The 25,301-nt window shown below is 37.1% G+C and overlaps 1 protein-coding gene across 1 annotated transcript; it reads left to right on the plus strand.

The window, feature by feature from the left end:
* The first annotated feature begins 839 nt into the window (after positions 1–839).
* On the plus strand, positions 840–23,875 carry LOC132296411 (mRNA export factor GLE1-like). The gene is made up of 16 exons (XM_059794613.1): positions 840–926; positions 2,701–2,864; positions 2,996–3,169; positions 3,733–3,853; positions 9,362–9,510; positions 10,792–11,123; positions 11,672–11,838; positions 12,456–12,660; positions 13,511–13,620; positions 13,991–14,061; positions 15,219–15,303; positions 15,845–15,919; positions 18,605–18,688; positions 22,722–22,853; positions 23,050–23,198; positions 23,286–23,875. The coding sequence occupies exons 1-15, from the start codon at positions 840–842 to the stop codon at positions 23,143–23,145; spliced, it is 2,052 nt and encodes a 683-aa protein (XP_059650596.1). The 3' UTR covers positions 23,146–23,198; positions 23,286–23,875.
* The last annotated feature ends 1,426 nt before the right edge of the window (positions 23,876–25,301 follow it).

Genomic DNA, 25,301 nt, shown 5'->3' on the forward strand with positions numbered 1-25,301 from the left:
AATCTTCAAACAGATTGATGAACGACTCAGTCAAAAAAGTCTCCAAGACTCTATTCAAAGGTTCAGATTAAGACTTGAAAGTCAGGTTTGCTCTGATCTCCCAAACCCTTTTTGGCACAGAAGACAACACATTGTTGAATTACCTTATGAAAAATCTTTCAATGAAAAGGATATCCCTACCAAAGCCCGTCCTAGCCAAATGAGTCAAGAACTTCTTGATTACTATATGAAGGAAGTACAGGAATTATTAAACAAATCCCTCATTCGAAAAAGTCGTTCCCCATGGAGTTGTGCCGCTTTCTATGTCCAAAAGAATGCTGAAATAAAGAGAGGTATTCCTAGTTTAGTTATTAATTACAAGCCCCTCAATGAAGTTCTTCAATGGATCAGGTATCCCCTGCCCAATAAAAAGGACCTAATCTTGGTCTGAAACAAAGTTAACTTTGATAAAGAAAGGACTAATCCATTATGCTTGATGGTTTAAGCAAAAACATTGAGATGTTTCCAATGAGCATCTATAGAAGAAGAAAATATTAGTATATCATCAATATAAACAATTGAAAAATTCGTAAGATGAATAAAAATATCATTCATGATTTTTTGGAATTCTGAAGGGGCATTTTTTAATCCGAAAGGCATCACATTCCATTCGTAATGGCCAAAAGGAACCGTGAAAGCTGTTTCGTATCTATCTTTTTCAACAATTTAGATTTGCCAAAATCCTGACTTGAGATCAAACTTTGAAATATATATATATATATATATATATATTTGTTTATATGTATACACTGGTGGCTATGGAATGGCGCATCAATAGGGTTATAATCTAGTGCAGCGCGATGTATGGTATGCTATGTGTAAGCAGATCTTGGCCCTTGGATGGTGCTGATGAGGGATGGATGATTCAACGTGGTACAGTGCATGGGGTATTGGTGTGCATGTGCATCTGGCCATAGAAGTGACCTGGTCATTTATGGGTTAATCTGGTGTAGCGCAAACTATGAGAATATGGTGCACTCACTGATCTAGACCTTACATTTATTCTAGTCAACACAAAATAATCCAGTGTAGGCGTGTTCATTTGTGCACGGATTTATGACCATACTGCTAGGGCTTCAAAATTTATGGGCCCATGGATGATGGGCCACCAAAAAAAGAATTTTATTTTTTTAGGGCAAATAATTTCAGCCTCCCCAATCGCCTCTATCTTTATTCTCGTTCCGAACTCTGAACTTGCCCTCTCTCTGTCTCTGCAACTACGAACTAAAAAATCTACAAGACTCAGAGTTCAAAACCCATATACCTCATTTTATCTATCTGTCTGTAAGAATCAAAATTTCAAAACCTATTGCATTGCATTTTGAGGTAATCTATATTTTATTCAGCAAAACAAATATATATATTTTTTAATTCTATAACATCTATTTCTGTTTATTTTATTTTATTTTATTTTTTTGTTGTCATTTATGTCTACAAGAAAATTTGAATCTGGGCATGAAGAAAAAAAAAAAAAATTCCTTCTCAAAAAGACACTATTCATAAGCTTTTTAGGAACAAAATACAAATAGAGGTTTAGTTGAAGATTTGGTGAATGAAGAACATAAGAATGAAAAAAATCTTAATGAACATGGAGATTTAATGAATGAAGATAGGAATGAGAATCAAAATGAAGAAAATGTGAATGAATTTGAAGATTTGGTAAACGAAGAATATATGAATGAGAATGGTAATCTTCCTTTGAACATTAATGATCTAGGAAATTGGAAAAATATTGATAAAAAAATGAGAGATTTATTAGTTGAAAGAGATCTTCCAAGAAAAGCTAGGCTTGAAAATTTTACTAAGGATTCAAAAAATAGACATTTATTTTTGTGCATGTGAAACTTTATGTATAAAGGGCCTCGTATTAAAGTTCGCATAGGGCCTCTCGAGATTTTTTCAATCTCAGGGCCAGCCCTGATTGTATACCCGGTTTGATTCTCACTTTCTAGCAACTTCTATAGAATATGGTGAAGGGTATTTTTGAAATAAACAAAGGGTATTTTTGGAATTTCAGATCTTAAAAATGTTGTCATGTGCATGGCACATGGCACATGATTTTTAACCGGCCTCTCCTAGCACAGTCCGACGAAAGGCCCTTTAGTTGCTATAAAATGATGTTTTATATACTTTTACCCTTTAATAATTAAATTTCAGCTTATTCCAAACGCTAATTTTATTCGCATCCAATCGCAATCCGGTTAATTGTAGGTTTTAGGGTTTCAAATTTATGTAAGATTAGGGTTTTGTATTGATATTAGTTTGCAAAATTTATAGCGATATTTTTTTCTTCTTAAACAATGTTCTCAGCGTTGTACATAAATTATAGCTATTCAATTGAAAGGTTAGCATATGCAATCGAAAGTCCCTGGTGAAAACAATCTGAAGAGGAAGCATCTACATTGAAGAGTTGCTTAAAGTTTTAATAATGTAAGTTTAGATTTTCTCTTACTGTCTTTTTCTCTGCTTGTTTCAACGGAAAATAGTTCCTGGAAAATAAAAAATTGGAATCCAAACTTAAATTTGAATTTTTTTTTGGATGATTTACTCTTGGTAATCTGTTTTTTTACGCATGAAATTTATAGTTTACGTTAAAAAATTGGAAAAACTTTTCTATGGAAGCAAACAGAGCCTAAACATTGTTGCAACACTCTAATTTAGGTTTCTGAATTTCGATTGCCCCAAAGTAAAAGTATTGATGGACTCGCTGTTGATCCACAGCCTGACTGGACTTTTGATAGTCTTTTGATAGAGCTCAGTCCAATTGAAAAGAAGCTCGATACATCTTCGATGTTTCCTGTGCCATTTACCAAATTCAGATCGCGGTATTGCGATTATATAATCATTTTTACTTCTCTCGCAAAATGGGATTCCCTGAAATTTTTGCTCAATAAAAATCTGCAAGTACTTTTATGTTGGTTAATGTGTATTTAACATTTTGGTCACCTCTCTTCAGAGAACTTTCAATTATGAAGGATATCAGAAGAAGTCCGAGGACTTTCGCAATCCATATATCAGACTATGAGATTGAGGATGTAGGAAGTGATGGTGATGGTGATGGTGATGGGGAGGCTCGTGAGCAATTTCTGGTTTTGGGTAGACGATTTGCTTGTGATAAACTTTACATAAGGTGCACATTCATATTACATTCCTATTGTCAAACTTCATGTATAATTAAAATAGCAAATTAACAATTAAAAGAAACTAGCAGTAACATTAACTATACATGGGGAAGGTAACACTGTAGAAGCAGGAAGTTCCATTTGAATTTAGAGGGTAATAGTATAGGATTTACATTGAAATAGGGGATCAAAGTTTTACGAGTTTGAAGACAAGCTGAGGGCTTAAAGCTGCGAGCTTACATAGGAGGTTTAGAGCTTCAAAGGAGCCTCATCGATATTTTGAATAATTTTGAAAAATTAGAGAGTCCAATTAGGGATCCGAAGATCAGAGTGGCCCTTGCTAGTTTCTAATTTATGAATATAGATATTGTGTATGAATCTCACAGAGGCACTAAAAGTATATAATGTGAGCTGTTTGAGGGAATCAATTTTGTATTGCGACTTTTGAGGTTACTCTTATCATTTGAGCACGTGATTTTTTTCCTCCTTATATTGTTCATGATAACAAAATAATGATTTTAAGATATGCAAACTGTTAGTCTGATGATGGATGACCGTGTTTGTTCTTCAGTGACAGCGATGATTCTGGAGATGAGTCAGCTATTGAAACCCAATATCATTTGATGGACAAAGTGGGACTAGTAGAAGGAGCATTCTTAGAGCTAACTCATGAGTATCACATTAGTATTATGGTGCGTGGCTTTTTGATTATTTTGTTATAATAATATCACTATTGAAAGCTTTGAAATTGACTAAATTTGAAAGTGTATGTGCATTTATTTATTTACTAAATTTATTTATTTTTTTGATAAGTAAGATGTATTAGAGAGTGTTCAAAGGGGGAACGCATCCTGTAGACAATACAAAGGCCGGAGCCCAAAAGAAAAGGTCCTACGGACCAACGGAACCCAAAAAGTCAACTATCTCCTCTATTAAATTACAATATGTCCACTTAGCCTAACAAAAAAGAAAACTAATAATACTAAATTTTAGAACCCCAATGGAAGATTCCTCCCCATCAAAAAATCTTGTATTGGGCTCCTTCCAAACGCAAAAAGGTGCCACCCTCCAACCATCATGGGCATGGGATCCCATAGAACAACCTTTCCAAGCGTCGATCAATCCTCTCGAAGACCGTGGCATAACTCACTGAACGCCAAACAAGCCAAAAATAAGACTCCAACAATCATGAGCCACGGGGTAATGCAAAAGGAGATGATCCACCGACTCACCATCCTTGTTACACATGCAACACCAATTGATAGTAACCTGCCTTCTCTTTCTCAAGCGTCAAAATCTTATCCCAAATTGCGGTCCAAACGAAAAAGGCCACTTTGACAGGAGCCTTCGAGCACAAAACTGTCTTCCAAGGAAAATCAACCCCTGAGAATTCGGAAAGGCAACAAAATGCGGAACGTACATCAAATCTACCCTGGGGAGAGGGCACCTAGAAAAGGGAGTCAGAACATCCACAATCCACCTCTTGTCTATATAATAGATCCAGTAACCAAGAAATGTCATCTAGTTCCCAGTCTTGGAAATTTCGATGAAAGCGCACATCCCAAGAAAACCGGCTGCTATCAAGCTGATAACAGTCGGCAACCAAAACATGTCTATCAAAGGCAATCTTGAAAAGCCTAGGAAAAAGACAAGCCAAAGAATGATTACCACACCATAAGTCCTCCCAAAATCGAGTACCCGAACCATACCGAACTTTAAATCTGATGTGTTTTGAAAATTCATATAAATTTTCAAACACCGATTCCTCCGACAAATCTAGACACACGAGAGCACCATCCTCTTCTCTCCTCTCCATAGCGACACGAAATAACCCTCTCAAATCTCCACAACCACTTGCTAAGGAGGGCCCTATTGAATGGGGGCAGCCTCCTAATGCCCAAACCACCCAGTTGAAACGGACTGCACACCTACTCCCAACGAACAAAATGGTACTTAAACTCCTCCCCCAAGCCGCCCCATAGAAAATTCCGCTGAATCCTCTCAATCCTCTCAGCCACATAGAACGGGACCGAAAAAGAGAAAGAAAGTACGTAGGAAGACTCGACAACGTGCTCTTCATAGGGGTGACCTTCCCACCCTTCGAAAGATACTGCTTCTTCCACCCGGCCAATCTTCTCTCAAACCTCTCAATCACAGGATGCCAACTCCCCACCGTCCTCAAAGGAGAACCCAACGGCAACCCCAAATAAGAAATAGGAAAGTAGCTAACCCCACATACAAGCACCAATGAAAGAGAATTAACGTCATAAACCTCCCCCAGAGGAACTAAAGTGCTCTTTCCCACATTTACTTTAGGCCAGAGGCTACCTGAAATCAAACCAGAACACACCTCAAGTATTGTAGCTGCAACATATTGGGGTCACAGAAGACCAGAGTGTCATCTGCAAACAGTAAATGAGAAATCTCAAGCTGATGATCCACATCTCTGCCCACCCTGAATCCCCTAATAAACCCCAAATCCACGGCCCTCCTCATCAGTCTACTAAGCGCTTCCATAACAATGAAGAACAGAAAAGGAAAAAGAGGATCCCCCTATCTTAGACCCCATAGTTGTTAAAGGCTCAAGGCGCACTGAGGCGCAAAGGTGCCTTGGAGCCTGAGGCGCAAGGGGCAAGGCGAGGCACGCATCCGACTGAAGCGATGCGCAAGTTGAGAAAAAAAAAAAAATAATAACATCCAATAAAGATGCAAAATCATGTAAACCAAATACATAAGTTTAATAATCAACATGCTAACATAAAGATGCAAAAGCAAACTAAACCAAATATTGGCGTTCAATAGTCAACATAGTAACATAGTAATTACTAACATAAAGATGCAAAAATCAACTAATTAAATAAAAAGTAAAACAAACATAGAAATGTTCACTTCATCAGTTCATCCTAACTCCTAAGAAGACCACCAAAGGATCTAAATATCATCGGATCATCCTCATCATCAATAAACATAGCACCATCTTGATCATCACTTAAAAAGTGCAACAGGCATTTTCACAGCAAAGAAAAAAGAAAAAAAAAAAGGCATTCACAGGCCACAGTCCAAAGGAAACAATAGCAGGCATGCATTTTCATAGCTAAAATAGCAACATTAGGAAACAATAACAGGCGTTACAGGCATGCATTTTCATAGCTAAAAAGCCTAAAATAACAGCATTTCACAGGCCACACTCCAGACGAAAAACTAACAGGCATGTTGATAATTTATAGCTAAAATAAATAAATAATTAAAAAAGAGAAAAGCAAGAGCAGAAGGAAAAAAGAAAAACAGAGAAGAAGAAGGAACAAAAAAAAACAGAGAAGAAAGAAGGGGGGAAAAAACAGAGAAGAAAGAAGGGGAAAAAAAAAAAAACAGAGAAGAAAGACAAAATAAAAAAAAAAATAGAAAAGAATAAGAAGAAGACGCTGGTTGCCAGAGAAGAAGACAGACAGAGAGAAAAGCAAGAATAGAATGGAAAAAAGAAAAACAGAGAAGAAAGAAGGAAAAAAAAAAGTAGAGAAGAAGGAAGAAGAAGGAAAAAAGAAATCAGAAAAAAAAAAAAAAAAAAAAAGAACAGAGAAGAAGAAGAAGAGAATAAATGGTTACCTGGTTGCCGGAGAGAGAGCTCGTCGGAGAGAGAGCTTGCCGGAGAGTGAGAGAGCTTGACAAAGAGACCCATAGCTCCTAAATATTTCGTACAACAATTGAGCCTAATTTGGGTTCCTTTACTTTTTTATTTGGACTGGTCTTTTAACTTTTTTGGTGGTAGTGGTAGGGACCACCCACCATTTAAAGTTACTTTATCACATCAGAATTTATTATATAACAAGAAGAATGTGAAGTCTGAAATTCTGAATGCAACAAATGTTTAAAAGGCAAAAATTAAAGGAAGAAGACAAAGGCTCACCTCACCATACTCAAGGCGCAGAAGCTGCGCCTTGATGCGCCTGGCGCCCGAGGCGCACGCCTGGTGCGCCTTTAACAACTATGTTAGACCCCGAGAGCTGTGAAAAAAATAAGTCGGAACCCCATTAACCAAAACCGAAAATCTCACCGATGAAATGCATGCCTTGATCCACCTCCTCCATCTCACCCCGAAACCCAACCTCTCCAACAGATAAAAGTAAGAAGCTCTAGCTAACATGGTCATAAGCTTTCTCAATATCCAGCTTTTAGAGAACACCGAGGACACCACTACTCAACCTGGAGTCCATGCACTCACTAGCAATGAGAGTAGAATCCAGAATCTGCCGGCCGCCAATAAATACGTTCTAGGACTCTGAAATAACTCCGTCCAAGACATCCCTCAATCTCAGGGTGAGGACTTTAGCTATAAGCTTATAAATGCACCCCACTAAACTAATAGGTCTAAAGTCCTTCACATCAGACACTCCACCCTTCTTAGGAATAAGGGCAAAATAAAAAAAGCATTCAACGACTTCTCAAACCGCCCATGTGATTGAAACTCATGAAAAGTGCCCATCACCTCATCCCTAACCACAGCCCAACTCTCCAACACGAACCTCATAGTGAAACCATCCGGGCCGGGAGCTTTATCACCATTACATATCTTCAGCGCCTTCAAGACTTCCTCCTCTGAAAAAATAATCTCAAGTCCATCCCTCTCCATCTCAGAAATTGAGTTAAAGGCAAGGCCTCCATCTGAATTTCTCAGAGTATAGTCTCTGGTAGTAGGAGGCAATCCCCCTGCACACTTCCTCCTCCCTACGCAACCCCACCCAATCAATACGGATTTTCCCAATATGATTACCCCTCCTGTGGGCATTGGCAAGCCTATGACAAAACCTCGTATTTCAATCACCCTCCTTAAGCCATAAGGCCCTAGATTTCTGACGCCACGAAATCTCCTCCAGAGTAGCAATCTCAGCAGTATCCGCCTGACACTTTGCTTTCCGAACACTATGAGCCTTATCAATACCACCCAACTTCCAGCCGATCTATCTCTGCAATCTCAGAAAGAGCCCTGTTTTTCCTCCATTCCAAATTCCCAAAATCCTCCTTGTTCCGTCTCTGAAGCTCAGTCTTCAACAACCGAAGCTTCCCAGCTAAAACAAAACTCGAAGTGCTAAACACCGAAGCCTCCTCCCACCAGGACCTGACTCTCCCATGAAGTTCTCCGCTCTATGATTATCTTTTTGGCACTTGGCATGCCAAGATATGATAATCTTTTAGGCATTAGGAAATTGGAGAGCTTCATAATCTGAACAAAAACAGACTTTGTGTATCAAATAATGATGCAAAACCTCAAGCTTTGATGGGAGCATGATACATAAGAAGGTGTCTGTGTGATCACTCTTGGTTTAGGAGAGGGCTTCAGTGAACCTTTTCGTGATTAATATGAAATCTCTTTAGCATTATCTGTTCACACAGAATTTTGAAATTTCATGCCCTTGGTCATTAGTGCAATAATAGTCCATTTTATTTATTTATTATTTATTTTATTTTTATTTTTATAAATCCAGTGTTATTTCGTTACTAGCTAACTCATGGACACTTGCATGCTTCGGTTTTGGACTTCAGAATTGGTCACTACACTTTTATTGTGAACATTACCCTGTTTCTTTGTGCTGAAACGGTATAGCCTGAATCAGGACACCACATTGTTTCTCATGAATGAAATTGACAGAAAATTTGTTTCTTCTTTAAACTTGTGAAACCTAACACGTGATTAGCATGTTCATGAGGTGAAGAGCCCTCTGTCGTATAGAGTTATGCTTATAATAGCCTAGATAGACCATGTTCTTTTCCCCATATCCCTCTAACCAGTTCTAAAATTTATGGGGCAGTTCGTTTTTTCTTAAACACAGAACTATATCATATTTACTTTTTGGCAAAGTTGTTATCCTATCCTCAGAGTTGTATGTGGCAACCATACTTTATATTGTTGCATGCAAATTGAAACTTGAACTTGTATACATTATATGTTACTTTACATGCTGATAGCATGGCCCTTTCAAACTTGTCTCCTTTTGTATGTACTATTTTAAAACTTTTTCATGCAGTGCTTAGAAATGAATTCCATCTAGCTTTGCCATACTTGGGATTAATATGCATCCATAACTCTCTCCCTCTCTATTTCTCACTCCTTCCCTCCACATGGAAAAAGATGCACTTATATGTTCGATTCAATCTTCTCTGATAAGTGCATATATTTAATCTGTCATGATTATCTTGATTAACAGGAGGAAATTAGAAACCAAATTTTAGCATTGGAGACAGATCTGATGAGTGAAAACGAGAAGTTTACCTCTGCACTTGCTCGAGTTGAGAAACATACTGAAGCAAGGCGCGACATGGATAGGAAACTTAATATGCAGTATCAACGCAAGATGTAAGATTTCGTATTCTGGTTCTTCATACAACATCCTAGATAGTTGAAACAAGTCTTTGGGAACTTTTAGTTTTGTCACCAACGTTTTTATTGCCCGTTCATTCTGTTTGGTTGTTTCAGTGTCATCTTTGCTAGTTAGTTGTCGTGTTTAAATGTTTCCGAGTTACTTCATAGTGTCTGTGATACTGATTAGCTGGTCTGCCCGAATGTTGTTTCTGTTTCTGAGAAGAGTTGCAATTTCAAAGGTTATTGTAAAACACAATATTGCGTGTCTCGATCCTTCTTCTGTGTAGGTTGCTTACCTCTTGAAGACTTTTTATGTTGGTTATTTTAACTAGTTGAGAGAGACCCTAAAACTCAAAAAATCAGTTTGTTTAGGATTTTTGAGAGCAGGCCGATCAATAACCATGCAAATCTAAAACAGATTCACCTTTTTCCCCGACGGGTGGGAGGTAAGGAAAAGGATTGAAATTCTGATCTTTTTGCCTGATGTTACAGAAATAATAGAATAGGGAAATGTATGCTTTTCTAAAGGCACTTGTCTGTAATTTAGTAGATATCATTATATATTGAACTTGAACACATTGATTCAGTAGTGTCTGTCACCCCTTCCAAGTAGTACTACTGTACTAGAAATGTGGGCAAAACCTTTTCATGTCCAATACCAAAGGAACATTGAAACTTTAACTTTTCCGTCACGAGCTTAAGCCTAGGTCAAGGCCTTAAAACAATTAGTTTCCTAGCTACATGCCCGGAACCATTCTCAAGGACCATTTCTTTATATTGGGCACTTTAACTTGAAAAGGAAAAAAAAAAAATTCCTAGATATTTGTCCCAACATTCTCTTGGCACAATTCTTGATAAGCATGTGTGTAGTACTTTCCCTTTGGTAAGTGCTCAATAATCCATTCCTTTTATAATTCCTCCCTTTCTTTATGATCTTTGAAAGAAAAAAGAAACCAAGTGAGTGTCATTCTTAGAAGAGGGTTGTGTATGCTTGAGATTTCCATTCTCAATTCTTTAAAATACCTGTGAGCTTATTGTGGAATAGACCACTCTAATTACCTTTGTCCTCTCCATTGGAGCTCAAATGGAGATGACCGCTGACATCCGGATCCAGAATAAACCTGTTATTTTTTGCTTAGCTCAAGTGGGCTGCTTTAGTTGTCACATCATCCACCTGATCCAGCAATCCATCTGGTAGATTGTTGATTGCGCAGGAGTTCTCTCCGCTCCACACACCTTTTCAGTGTAGTTTCATTTTATTGCCCTCACAATCAGAATGATTTCTGCAATGGCTGAGCTTAAATCTTGCTCTGATGCATCTCACCCGACCGGTTTGGTCTTGATTTTCCTTGTCCTCCTTGTAGCTTCACACTTCTTGATCTTCATACTTGCAGATTGGGCAACAGTCCAAACTAAAACAGATGCAACCTTCCTTTCCATTTCAGTGCCTTCCTCCTCGTTAGGCAAGATGGGTTCGACAAGCTTTTTAATAGGCTTTAGCTCAAGAGTGAGTGAGGGTGTTGTTGCATTAGAGTTTGCTGGTGCAACACTAATGGCGGTTGGCTTCCCTCGTCTTTGCTGTCTGTGCCCAAGCTTGGTGTGCAATGGCAGAAGCTTTTCCTCCCTATCCTTAATTCAAACTGATACAACAAATTAGCTTTCCCCTCCAATAGTTGCAGATTCTCTTACACTCACAACATCAGCCGTTGTGGTTCCCCAACTTCCCGCTGCTTCTGGATCTGTTTTATTCTTCACAAATCTGCTGGAGCACCTGCAGAACAACTTTCTCGTCTTCTTTCCCCTCACTAATATGCTCTGCCTTTTCAAGGGGACAATACGATATTGAATTTTCCGGCTCATCCTTCGGAACCCAGCCCTAGGAAAGATCCAAATCATAATCTTTGTGCTGGGTGAGTTGGACAGAATTAGGGAATCATGCCCAAAAATCAGTTATTAATAATTCATATGGATTCTTGAAGATTATGTCATTTGATTAATTTATATATGATTTTGATGGATAAATTTCATTTTATTTTTCCGTTGACCAAATATAAAAGTTAAACCATGATGATATTTGATACTATAATTCAGTTTTTTGTTCTCACTAGAATTCTAAAAATGTCTTATTGACACTTCTTGAATTACTGTAATGCAGAAGCACTTGATAATCACTTGACTGCTATTCAGAGGGTCCATGAACACAGATCCCAGATCGAAGAAAGTAGAATAAGAGATGATGCAGCTTTCGAAGAGTCAAAAAGGAAGGAAAAGGCTCTTCAGGAAGAGAAACTGCGACGAGAAAAAATCAGAGCAGAAGCAGAGGTATGTTAACTTGGGTTCAATTTCATTGATTTTTTTTGTTTGGGATGTAATATGCTAAGTGCATCCCATGACATCTGTAGCATTAATCGCTTTGTTTAGCAACTGGTTGACAATATTTTCCACCATCCGAACTTCTGAACTTCCAAACAGCGATCCAATGATTTCTGTTTCCTCCATGGCATTGGAAAACAGCATTTTTGTATCAGACAGCATCATGGATTAGTAGAGAATGGGAAGCTATTGCCAAGAATTTCTTCCTCACAATTGAATACTAGATTTTTGCAAGGATGATTGAGAACAGACAATATCATAATCTCTTTATATTCATGAGATAGGGTGGAAGAAAATTGGGCATAGCAATTTTTTCCTGCCTTTGCTAGCTGCAATGCATTCATACTATATGTGCTCATGCTTCTACGTTGCTTTGTGATATTGATTGATATGTCAGTTATTAGATCGATTCCACTGTACCCACCTATAATTGGCTTGCTGGAACTTAATACCTTCTTTTGGCCACTTTATTCTAGTCCTGGCATATATACTTGCTGGAATTTCAAGAAAACTACTATGATGATACACTAGGATGCTTTTATTAAGTTCTTATTTGTTGGATGCAGGCAAGACTTGAGGCTGAAAAGAAGAGAGCTGAAGAAGCCAAAGCAGCAGCTTTGGAAGCTGAAAGGAGAGCAGCAAAAGAAGCTGCAGAAAAGGTTGTTACTGAAAATTTAAGAAGGGCTAGTGCTGCTCTAGTGCCTCTAAAAGAAGCTGATGGGCTCCAAACGGGATCTGGATCCAATATAATGCAGAAAGCAACATCAGCAGGTATTTATGTTTCCAAAAATTGAAGGAAAACATCATTTTTCCTTCCCTTTTTCCAAAATTTAAGGAAATCAATAAATTGCTACTTGCAACTGAAGCCAAGAAAATTTATGGTCTCAGAGCATTTATAAAATCTTATTGGAATCAATTGATAATTATCTCTTTACATGGTCAAATTCCTGAATAGGATCAACTATGATAACCTTCCCTCACTTATATTAACTGGTTTAGGTTGTTAAGCTTAAGTCATCACGATTTCTCTGTTTGCCTGATGCTTTGCCTTTTTGGCCTTCCTCTTGTCATTGTAGACTAGATGCCTGTTCAGCATTACAGTTTGGTAGGCTAAAATTGCTACTAGTTTGGAAAAACATTTTTACTTGTGTTTGGTGATATAAAAAAGAACTTTTTGGTAAGTTGAGATTTTTGGCACCTCGAAGCTTTTGGCTAAAGCTCAAATTTACATTGCTAGTAAAGGTAAAATTTGTGGGAAAAATATGTATTTATGAAGGAGTATATTTATTAAATATGCTTTAGATATTGCATTTGCAAAAACTATTTTACCTTCCAACAACCACAATCTTTTATTGACAGCTCTAGAGGAATATTCGCTTCATTAGAAGCTACTGCAGCACAAACAGGGCACAATTCAAATAAAACAGCTGAAGTAATGCAAAATGTCAACTAAAAACAGTTCACTATATTTTTATGTTAGCTATATTTCATTAAATACTGGCATCTTAATGGATTGTCAAACGCATTAGTGTTACTCAGATAGATTGGGGAACCATAAGAGAACTGTGTACAATTCTGGTTTCTTGACTTTATCATCATCATCTGGCCAATTTAATGACAGGAAATGTATTCCAGGGTGCAGCACGTGCTTTAGAGTTAGAGGGAAGAAGACTACAGATCTACAATGAAGTAGCTGCACAAAAGAAGGCACTGGGATTGGATTCTAATAAGGTAACTGACTGCATGAAAGACACATGCTTTGTACTTTGTAGCTTCAGATTGTTTAGGTTATTTTTTTTTGATGCATAATATAAATGTTAATGTTATTTTGATCATTTTTTTTTCCAACTATCTTTAATTTTGAGTAGCACGTCTTCTCTGAAAGTACTAAACTGGCGTGTTAGTTAGATGGGGGTGGTGGTTATGAACTTATGATCTATCTATATACTAGTTATATTTATGTCATAGAATTTTAGTCAGTTTCACATTCTAATCTTATTTATATTATTTAAACCCGGTAACCATATTCAACCTGAAGCTTTTTTCAGTAAGCTGAATTATGTATGTCGATCAATTAGTCACAAGTTGTCATTTCTGTCAGGATTATCGCAGTCATGGGAAGCAAATAGCTAGACAGATCAGAACAATAAGTGGGTCAAAGGGAAATGTTAGGTGAGGCATATACCTTCTTTTAAATTATAGCCTGTTCAAGTATCTTTGATTATGGGACATCCCACTTCTGCAACCTTATCTAATGTTTTACTTTAAGTTTGAGAAGCATTCTTATTCTGTTCAAATGCCTTGTTCTGTTTGCGCTACATAGTTTGCTACTATATCTGAGATCAGTTTATGTGATCATGCTGTCCAGAAATGTTACTATAGGCTCCATTTCAATGTTTTTTTTTTTTTTTTTCCTGGGTAACGTGGAAAATTTATAAATATAGACAATATTGTAAATGAGGATAAACAAGGGCATACCCTCGAAGGAGAACAAATAGATCACAGTTCCAGCAAGGAAAAACAAACAAGGCCAAGACCTTGAAGAAAGAACAAACTAAAGATAGATCCTAAACCACGGTAAAGGACCCAAACACAGTCAATGAAACAGATACCAGCATATTACACTGCATCAAGCAAGGACATGTTAGCTGATTCTAAAACCTCCCACCATATGTATCTAGCAACCTCCACATGATCTCTAGATTTATGTTGGTGCAGTTTGAGTTCCTCTCATACCAAATTGTCATATTGTTTCTGTGCTCTGTGAGTAATTCTCCTATCCACAAACCATTTAAGCAGGCGGTGAATTGAAGAATACTGCTGCAAGTTCCAGTCCAGTAAATCAGAGAACCAGGTCCAAATAGCCACTGCAAATGGGCACATCACAAACAAATGATCCAAATCATCACAGGCAGCCCAACAATTGTGACATATTCTGTATACCTCTAATCCTCAAATTCTTTAAAGGGAGCAATCTATTTTGAATAGCAAGGCAGCAAGTTATAGAAACCCGGCCTGCATCCACTCCAACACACCTTGAACCAGTTGACAGTAGCCAGCTTAATTCGACATTGCTCCCAGACACTTTTAAAGGAGAAAGTGCCATGGTTCCAACCAGAGAGTCATTCCCAGGATGAATTGGAATTGAAAGAACAAACATTTTCAGCTGGTTAATTCTAAGTTGGTTGGTGGTTGGTGTGAATTTGCATTTTTTTTTTGTTGCATCTCCTAAAGTTTTCCTCTTCAATTTTTCCAACTTGGGTTGGAATACTTCAACGCTATTATTTGATCAACAAATTGGTTGTTACTTATCAATTCAATTTTTGCAGAGCAAAAACAGATGAATTAATTAAGATCTTCTTCATAGATTCACCTTGGCCTCAGACTACCAGTGTTGCAATGTTCGCGGAGAAGGTAATATCCATTGTTTATAGTTGATAGTTTTTTGTTCCTTCCCTACTTCCTTTCCTTATCTATTGATTTGTTTGCTGGAAATATGATGAAAAGAAAAGAGAACAAGATTTTGAATTATTCAATATGTTTAAATGCCATGCTTAGATATTCTGTAGGTGGAAAATGGTGGGCGTCTCTCTCTATCTCTCTTGTTTTCTTTTTCCTCCATTTGAAATCTTGGGTTATTCAACTTTTGTATCTTGGATTCCCACATTTTGTTTAATGTATATACAAGTCAAACCATAAATAATTACATTGGTATAAATTTTCTTTTGTTTTCCTCTGTTTTTATCTGTAACTATATGTAGTCTCTACTGTGAAGCTGTATACCTCTCACAATTTTAACTCTCCCTTTAGAAGTCATAGACTCTTGTTGCTTCTGTTGTGCGTATGTAAAATTCTAGTTTCTTGCTTGCTTATCAAGAAAAGAAAATAAAGGAAGAAAGAGTTTAAGAAGTAAATAAATCAATGTACTGATGGTGTTCCAGTTTTGATATTACAGGTTGTCGCACGTTGCATGAACTCCATCGAAAGTATTTTTGCTTATGGTCATGTCATTGCTCTTGTTAGTGCACAGGTAATGCATGTTTTGTTTCTTGCTATTGCTTGCCCCTACTTTTAGTTGTTTAATAGCTTATGCAGATTAAAAATTATAATAACAATATAAAAGAATCAAAGAATAAAACACTCACAGTGTTTTTACCTGTTTATGGGCCTCACCCTGATCTTAATCAGGGCAGTAGGAGCATACATTTTTGTGTTAGACAGAGTCTCTCAGATGATAGATATGCATTATTGAATCACAGTGAATAGATTTTGAATTGGTTTGATATTCCCAAATAATTATTAATCACATGAACTGAAAGATTAATCCGATATCAACCAATCAATCAAGTAAATATTCAAGCAATCATATGGCTACACCACAAAAAAAGGCACACAAGTTTATCTGAAAAAATCCTTAATGTAGAAAGTCACAGGACAATGACAGAACTAATAATCCGATTTATCAAGTTCGAAACAAAGATAAATTATTTAACACTTGAAGCAATCTATTTTTACCATTCTTCCTAAAGAGCTCAGTCTCTGGTGCCAGCATCCCGGTACCATGTTCATTACTGGTTCCAGTTGATCCAATGAGCCCTTGTCACCATGAGTCTAGGATGCACTAATCCCAAAAACTACACTGCACTGATTGTCAGCAATGATTCTCTTATGGAGCAACCCGTTCATATTCACGATTAAACACTCCTGAGGAAATACTTTTAGATTAATGATGTTGTGGTTGAGTATCTTCAATTCATGAAGTGCCTTGGAGAAATATCATACAAACTTTGATGTTTCCCTAATCCGAAAAGTCAAAAAAATGAAATATGATGTCTCTAATCCAATGTTTGATCTCTCTCTCCACCTCCCCACCACAACATGCATCCTACATGTCATGGATGAACCTTAACTCCCTATGTGTAGGTAAAAAGAGTTTGGTACTAACTACAAAGCTTTTGGGGTCTAAATAGGACAGGTTGAAGGTATACCAACTATATTTGATTCTTGGTTGCTACAAACTTTATTTCTATCATTCGGGTAGTTACCGGAGAAAGTTCGATCAGAGGCTATCTGAGGATTGAAACATTCTGGCTCATGCACCTCCCTGTACAAGCCGAACCCGGAATATGGTCTAGTCAGGTTGATGAGGTTGGTTTTGCAGTTAGCTTAAGTATGATGGCATGGTTATGAAGATACTGTGAGATATAAATTTATTGTAATTATATAGGAGGAATTATGGCTGTGACAGATTTTTGTTTGAATTTCATATCTTCAACTATTTAAAATCCATAAGTTAAAGATGTTTCAGAAATCAAATAGAAATACTTTTTAGTTCATTTCGCATGTTCCATGATTCATTGTTGTGATTGTCTAGGTATTATTATCATTAGGGTTAAGTGCACAAAACACCCTTGTAGTATAGTGTTTGTGCATGATGACCTCCTACTTTTAAATTTGTGCGGTGTTAGACCCTACTTTTGCAAAAAGGTAACAAACCCCCCACCCTCCTCAAACTGCTTTTCAGTGACATGTGACAGTATTTTTCTTATTCCGTTTTTGCCCTTTTAACATGCCTGTATTTTCAATTGTCAAATTTTGACATGCATATGTACGCAAATATGTTTATTACTGTATGTTCATGAACATATGCATATGCCTTTATCAAATTTTGATATGCATATTTACGTGTGTACATCATCTTCAACTCTTCCAAGCATAAACCAGCAAAGAAAAACCAGAATGGCCCTTGAGCTCATTCTCTTCCATACTTGCCCTTTCCATGACGGAGCTTCACCTTGCGGAAGCCGCTGACAACAACGATGCCGAGCTCCTTAATTCCTCGACAACCCCTTCGTCATCTTCTTCTTCTCAAACCCAAACCCACACGATTAATGTGACTACAAAGCCATCCCATTCTTCTCTTTCAAATGGGTCAACTCATAATCATCTTCAAAATCTTCATAAAACCCTGTTTACTCAAACCTGAATATGAACAGAGCATAGCCATCTTGGTTCGCATCCTCAAACAACCAGTTATATACATCCCATGGGACCTGTATGTGAACCCCATCAACTTCAATCCTCTCATTGCCATCTAAATTTCCCCGTCAAATGCTTAATCTGCAAACCCTTTTGTGATCAATGCTGAAACTGAGTCTTGGATCATCATTTACTCTGCAGTCTATAGATATATATCTTGTTTTGCCTCCAAAGTTCGCTTTTGTGGTGTATAGTTTGTTTCCTTACACACGCTCTCTTCCCAGAACCATTTTTTGGGTATTTTCAGGCTTTTTTAGCTCTTGTTTTGGCATAAGCTTCGTTGGCAGTCACAAATGAGGAGGGTCGTTTTGCCAGCAATGTCCAATTTTGTCATTTCCCATTTGGATATTTTTTTAAACTGTAAGGGTATTTAAGTCTTTGTACGAGGTTAAGGTGTCAGGAGGTCCCTATTTAAATACTTTATAAACTTTTTCTTTTCTTTTGGTGTTGGGGGGGGGGGGGGGGGGGGGGGATTGGTTTCTTTAGGGAACATCAGGGGGTATTTGTGCTATATATTGGTGCTAGAGGGGTGTTTTGTGCACTTAACCCTTATCATTAATTTGGTGAGGCTAAGCCTTCCCAATTTCCCGTCATTCTGCATTTATCAAATTAAATGTATTAGACTGCTGATTATTTGAAAAGTGCTGATTTCTTACAATTACTTTTATGAACCTAGGTCCCACTTACTATGGATCTTTTGCTCGCTGAGTTGAATAGAGTTTGCATCTTTACCGTTCCAAAGTACATAAATAACTCAGAGGTACTCAATTTCAGCTCAACCTATTATTTACTGTAGCTTTGTAAGGGATGTCATCCAAGTAGTAAAAGTTGCTGCCTGCTTTTTCCCTATTTCCCTTTTCGCTGTTTTAAGCATGAATTAGCTATGGAGCATTAAAGATTGGAAGTGTCAAAAGTTGAACTCTTTTTTCTCTCTCTCTTCAAGGGCCCTTCTGTTTTCATGCCACTTATATTGTTGCTTTTGTTAATTGATGCTGCTGCTGTAGTTAATTTTTATTGTTATTGATGTCCCTTTCCCCCCACCCACCCACACACCCACTTACAAATGAGTTTTATTAAAAATGAAAAACTATACAAAAAATATAGGGGGGCATACCCCCAAAATACTAAGGTATGGACCAACCCCAATTAACCACCAACTAGCAAAGACAATTTGTCTGAAAACTGATAACAGAGAAAAGACGTTCCAATCCCACTCCGCCTCCCTAAACCATAGAGCCAAACTCACAGCTTTTATCACATGAGTATTACTCAAACTGCACTTGCAAGGAATCAAGCATAAACCAAATAGTAGAAGGCTCCCTCATTAGCAGACAATTGATTCTTCCAAATAGCTTCCAACTCCCACCAGTACAGCAAGAACAAAGACTCAAACCAAAACATATCAGTCGTGGGATAAATTTTGAATGTCAAAAATATTCAGGGCCCTCTGGTCCAATACCTCCCATATAATCACTCTGGCACAATGAGCAGCATTACAAGGAGCTGGAATAAACATATTCTGTTTTCTAATTCTCCAAATGGTTCATTACGAAGTAGTAAAAATTTGCCTGTACAAAGTATTTTTCTAATTGTCATGCTTGAATTGATTTATAAACCATTGGAATAATTGATCAAAAGAACTAAATTGCCCCCATCTCCAGTTAAAGGCTTCAAAGATCCAACCCCACAGTTCTTGAGCAAAACCACACTTGAAAAATAAATGATCGATAAAGTCTTCATCATTCATACAGTTATGACAGATGGCAGTTAAAGTGATATCTCTCTCTTGAAGATTCATCAGGGGAGGAACTTTGTTAACAACAATCAAACAAGCAGTGAAGCAAGCTGCTGGTCTCTCTCTATTCCACATCAGTTTATACCATTTCTTCTTCTCATTGGCATGTCTACTGTTCTACCATAAAGATTTCAAGCTGAATTGCCAATGTTTCCACACCAGCTGATCATCATCTGAATAGAGAGGGGTATATGCAATACTATTCCAAATATGATTAACCTCAGAAGACATATGAGTAGTTCTACACCAATTACCATTCTGTATCACAGCACTCAACCAAGCAGATTTATGCAAATCCAAATCTCTGTCGAGTCTGCTCCCAAAAGTTTGCAGCAAGGATTTCCTATTCCACAACGGATCAATGAAGAGCCTCACATTTTGGCCATTACCAATTTTGAAATTAGATCCACCAATAATGGTTTCTCTAGCTTCCAGTAAATGATTGGAGAATGGAGAGAATTTAGGTTGCTTTGAACAACAACAAATAGAAGTAAAAGCAGCATTCAGAGCCATAAACCACTAACCCACCTCCTTTTCCTTTTCTGAACAAATTCCCAGAATAAGTTCCTTTAGAATTTGAATCAATCTCCCTGAATACCAAAGCCACCTCCTCTTTAGGCAAGTCACAGAGCTCCATTTCAACAAGAGTAATTTCTTAGCAGATTCTCTACTACCCCAAACAAAAGATTTTAACTATCAATTGAGGAGCTTGTGAAAGCAGGAATTTTAAATGCCTTGCACCAATAGTAGAAAAAAGATGAAATAACTGTTTTAACCAACTCTATTCTACCAGCCAAAGTTAAGCTAACAGATGACCAACTGTGAATTTTAGCAGCGACTTTGTCTAATAATGGTTTACAAATCAGCATGCTTCAACTCCCTATCCACCAGAGGTAGCCCCAAATAATTCATAGGAATTCTTCGCAATTTCATGTTTAGAATTCTCATTAAACTTCTCTTTCTTCTGAATTGACTTGGAGAAGAAGACAATGACTTTTCTCTAAATTGACTGACAAACCAGATAGATTTTGAAACTTATTGAGCAGAGAAGCAATGCAATTGGCTTTACCATAGCTATCAAGATCAGATCATCAGCATAAAATGAGTGAGAGAATTCAAAATTGGTTTTTTTCGGCAGTATGACACAACTGAAATCTCCCCACAGAAACCTCCTTTTGCACCAAAGCTGAAAATAATGCAGTAAAATAGCAAGGGTGAGAGAGGGCACCCGTGTCTTAAACCTTTTTGAGGTTGGAAAAAGCCAGCAGGAGGGCCATTAAGAAGCACAATTGAGGTATTATTTTATCCATCCAATCCATCTCGAGCCAAAACCATAATCTTGCAACAACTTAAACAGAAAGGACCAATCTACTGAAATCACAGGCCGCCTTCAAATCTATTTTCAGAGCCATAGCTGATTCAACTCTTCTAACCCTCTAACCATTTTATTGACTATAATGACTAATGGCGTTATGATGATGACATGATGTATGATACTTCCTTTAATAAAGGCACTCTACTCTTTCTCCACCAGCAAGTTCAAAATACTACCCAGTCTGATAATAGCTTAGCATTCACTTTGTAGATTGTAGTACATAAAGAAATTGGCTTGAAGTATACTGCCTTGCAACAGTTATGCTTTTTAGGAAAAAGGCATATAAAATATGGATTAAATGCCTTTTTCATTCTAGACTGGGAGAAAAAGTAATGAACAACACTAATTACCTCTTTGCCAACTATATTCCAGAATTGTTGGAAAAGTATGGGAGGAAATCCATCAGGACCTGGGCTTTTATCAGCCCCAAGCTGAAAAATAACATCTTTAATATTTTCTATTTGTGACCATCTCCTCAAGGGCTTGAGCTTCCATATTAGAGAGACATCTTCTAGGAGAGAGGGATTTGAGAAGACTGATTCCACTGATGTTTACTGTAATTTTTTTTTAAATATTCAACTAACCAGTCCCTGACTGGATCTAGATCAGTAGCCCAATCGCCTTGATCACTCTGAAGAGTGGTAATAGCATTCACAGCCCTGTGTTGAGCAATCTCCTGATATAATAGTTTAGAACATGCATCATTCTCTTTTAGTGAATTCTAGATTTCTGGGCCATTAAGACTTCCTCATTGAAAAGGGCACGATCCAGATCCAATTTAGCTGCATTCTCAGATTTTTACAGTTTGCTTCACATTCTGAAGCTTTTTTGAAAGGATATGGAGAGGATTTCCTACCACATTAATCTCCCAAGCCTGTTGAACCACTTCTCCAATTCCTTCCTGCATACACTAAACTTTCAAAAATTTGAAGGGTTTAGGCTTTGAAGCAATTTCATCTGTGGAGTGTATGATCAGTGCATAGTGGTCTGAGAGGCTAGCAGTAGACAATGCAAGCTTAGAATTTGGAAATTCAATTCCCCAGTCAGGAGATTTTAACACCTTGTCAAGCCCATCATGTATTATTCTACCAATTTGTTGTTTGTTCCACCCCACTATGATTCTCCCCATTTGATGAGATGTTAGTTATTGATCCACGCCCATCTAGGATTGATTCTCCTTTTGGTAGAGCTGAATTTATTAGATTTCAATCTAGTTTCGAGCAAACACACCATTTTAAAACTATATGACTTCCTTTTGCATTTGGGGCCTATTCAGGCCCCTCATGTTCCAGCAACCTATCATGGAATTTTTTTTTTTTTTTTAGTTTGTGGGAGATTCCCACTGGACATTGTCCTAGTAACTCTATCTGAAGAACATGCTACTTCCCTTCCCTTCATCTTATTTGGGGAGGAAGTAGAATTCTGTTTAGCAGCTCCATTTCGCTTTGTTTTTTAAGAGAACTGTGATGAACCCCTCATTGACATTCTTAGTCCTTGGAAGACCTTTGCTGTTAGAATTCTCTTCACTTTTCTGCTCATCAGAATAAGAACCACTAATATTGATTGTTATTGATGTTGTTCGTTGTTCCTGTTTTGATTTTTAAACTGTTCTGGCTACTTCAGTCAGTATTTGATACAGAAGAAACTTACAAGAAAGCCATTGGTTTTCAAGAGGAAGATGGAAAGATTGAAAGCAAATATGATTACTTAAAGCAGATGGTATCATATATGAAATTATACGGAGCTCTTGTTCAGGTTTGTCTCTCTCATTCCTGCATTCTGATTTTCATTAGTTCTCTGAATTGAAGTTGAGGAGAACATATCACTATGCTGGTATGGTAAGCATTTTATTGATTACGAAAAAGGTAAAACAGTTAATTTAGCCAATTTTCTTACTTGAAAAAAATAAATAAATGAAATAAACAATGGCCAATTCCTCAGTTTTTTCTAGTTCCTTAAAAACACATGTTATGGCGGACACAAGCTCGGGGCGTCCAAAATTTGCATGGTCTGGAAGAAGGTTGGGCATGGCTTGCAAGATTCTTGAATGCTCTTCCTGCAAATCTATACACTGGAATCGCACTGCATGCGTTCCTCCAAGTAAGTTGATACTTAAAATTGTCTTTGTACACTTTTAAACTCATACAATATTATGCCTAGGAGTTTAGCAAATATTTTTCTTCCCAGATGGCAGGGTTTGCTCTCTACAGAAGGTACAAATCTCAATTCAAGAAGTTACTGAACATCATTTCGCGTGACTTCTTAAACGCACTAAATGAACATGGTGGAGAAGACAATAAGATTAATAAACTCATCATGAATATTCAGACTTACATAGAATCAAACCAGTTCCGGGAGGAACCAGAAGGATGGCGCCTGGAGAGTTCTTTGTTATCGAACTCGTTTGTTCTCGAACTAGAGTATCAGGAGTAGTATTATCACCAGGGGAATCGGCGTTAATAGAATTCATTATTTAAGTTGAACTGAGTTGTTTCTTGATTCTGGTTCATATATGGAGAATGTATAGGATGTATGGTTTGCTATTAGTCCCAGAATTACCCGGGCAGTTTTGTAAGTTCAATCTAATTTTTGTGCGCGCGCGCGTGTGCGTGTGTTATTGATGACTAGAAGTTTCGCCTCTTGGATCTTGACAAAACTAAGCAATCAAAATGGCATTGCGGGAAAGTTGGGGTTTTTCAACTTTGAGAAACAACTGTACACCTGAAGCCAAGAGATGTCTACTTCTTTGAAGCAAAAAGTGTACACATGCAAATATATATATATATGTATACACACACACATACCTACAGTGGCGTTCAATTGCTCCTTCGTGAGCATAGGGTAGTATACTCACTTTTAATCTTCGTGAGCATATGGTAGTATACTCACTTTTAATCTTGACCTTAGAATCTAATTCTGCGATAATTCATTAATCAATGTTTCCTTAAGTCAATTGTTTCTTTTTTTATTACCATTATATATTATTAATAGGAAATGACAAAACTAGACATGTTTTTAGTGGAAACAAATTAAAACCAAATTGATTAGGATTTTTTTTTTTTTTTACGAATTCCTTCCATCCAAATTTTCAAAGAATACTAATTAAAAATTAAAAAATTAATTATTTCCAATTCCCTTCTTTCTTATTGGTTCAGCCACGGAATTCTCAAAGCATACTAGTTGAAAAATTAGCACACAATCGTCTCTTTCTCAACCTTGCAATTAATTTATGTTTGTGAAACAATTACTTATTAAATAATCCAATTACAAAGGAATGTTGTACTTTCAAAATATGTTTATTTGTATGTGTGTGTATAAAAATGAATTCAAAAACAAATAAAATTATCAAATCATGTAACCCAATATATAAAATATGAAAGAGAAAGGGAATGAACTATCTCCACCACCTACTCTGGCATTGCTGCCATCTCCCCCGCTGCCGTCGCCGCCACCTCCACCTACCTCGCCACTGCCGCCGCCTCCACCTACCCCGCCGGTGGAGGTGGCAGCAATGCCAGGGTAGGTGGTGGCCGCGGCGATGGAGGTGGTGGTGATGGAGGTGGAATGTGCCGTGGCAATTCAAAGTTAATGATTGGAAATTTCATTATTATTATTATTATTATTTTTTTTCAGATGTGGACCTTCTATGTTTTAACTTTATATCGTCGAAGGAATTGGAAATAATTAAATTTTTTCATTTTTAATTGGTTTGATTTGAGAATTCGGATGGGAAAGAATTCGTATAAAAGAAAATCCTAATCAATTTGGTTTTAATTTGTTTTCAGTAAAAACATATCTAGTTTTGTCATTTCCTACTAATAATATATAATGCTAATAAAAAAACAGAAGCAATTCCCTTAAATATAAAAAGGAAACACTGATTAATTAATTATCGTATGATTAGATTCTAAGGTCATGATTAAAAGTGAGTATACTACCATAGGCTCACCAGGGAGCAATTGAACTCCACTGTGTGTGTGTGTGTGTGTATATATATATGTTTCTCTTGCACCTATGTGGGTATATTATTAATTTTAAAACATAATTTACAGATGGAAAATAAAATAAGTACAGCAAGTAAATTTATTTATTTTTGCTACCAAGGCTCAAGTTGGATTTAGGTTTGGGTTATCAATGTAACAAAGGGTCTGATTGGTTTATAACTCTGAAAATAATTTTCAATAACTTATAAAGCATAAAATT

The sequence above is a fragment of the Cornus florida genome, unplaced genomic scaffold (genome assembly GCF_030987335.1).
Source record: "Cornus florida cultivar Cherokee Brave unplaced genomic scaffold, ASM3098733v1 CherokeeBrave_3.0.0_Hap2_Chr02, whole genome shotgun sequence".
Lineage (NCBI taxonomy): Eukaryota > Viridiplantae > Streptophyta > Magnoliopsida > Cornales > Cornaceae > Cornus > Cornus florida.

Bases quoted from the DNA above. Each gene is read 5' to 3' on its own strand.
- LOC132296411 (XM_059794613.1), top strand. From the start codon at position 840: ATGTATGGTATGCTATGTGTAAGCAGATCTTGGCCCTTGGATGGTGCT. The intron at 9,511-10,791 runs GTAAGATTTCGT...CCTCACAATCAG, and splicing joins ATGCAGTATCAACGCAAGAT to AATGATTTCTGCAATGGCTG. The intron at 22,854-23,049 runs GTTTGTCTCTCT...AGTTTTTTCTAG, and splicing joins TATACGGAGCTCTTGTTCAG to TTCCTTAAAAACACATGTTA.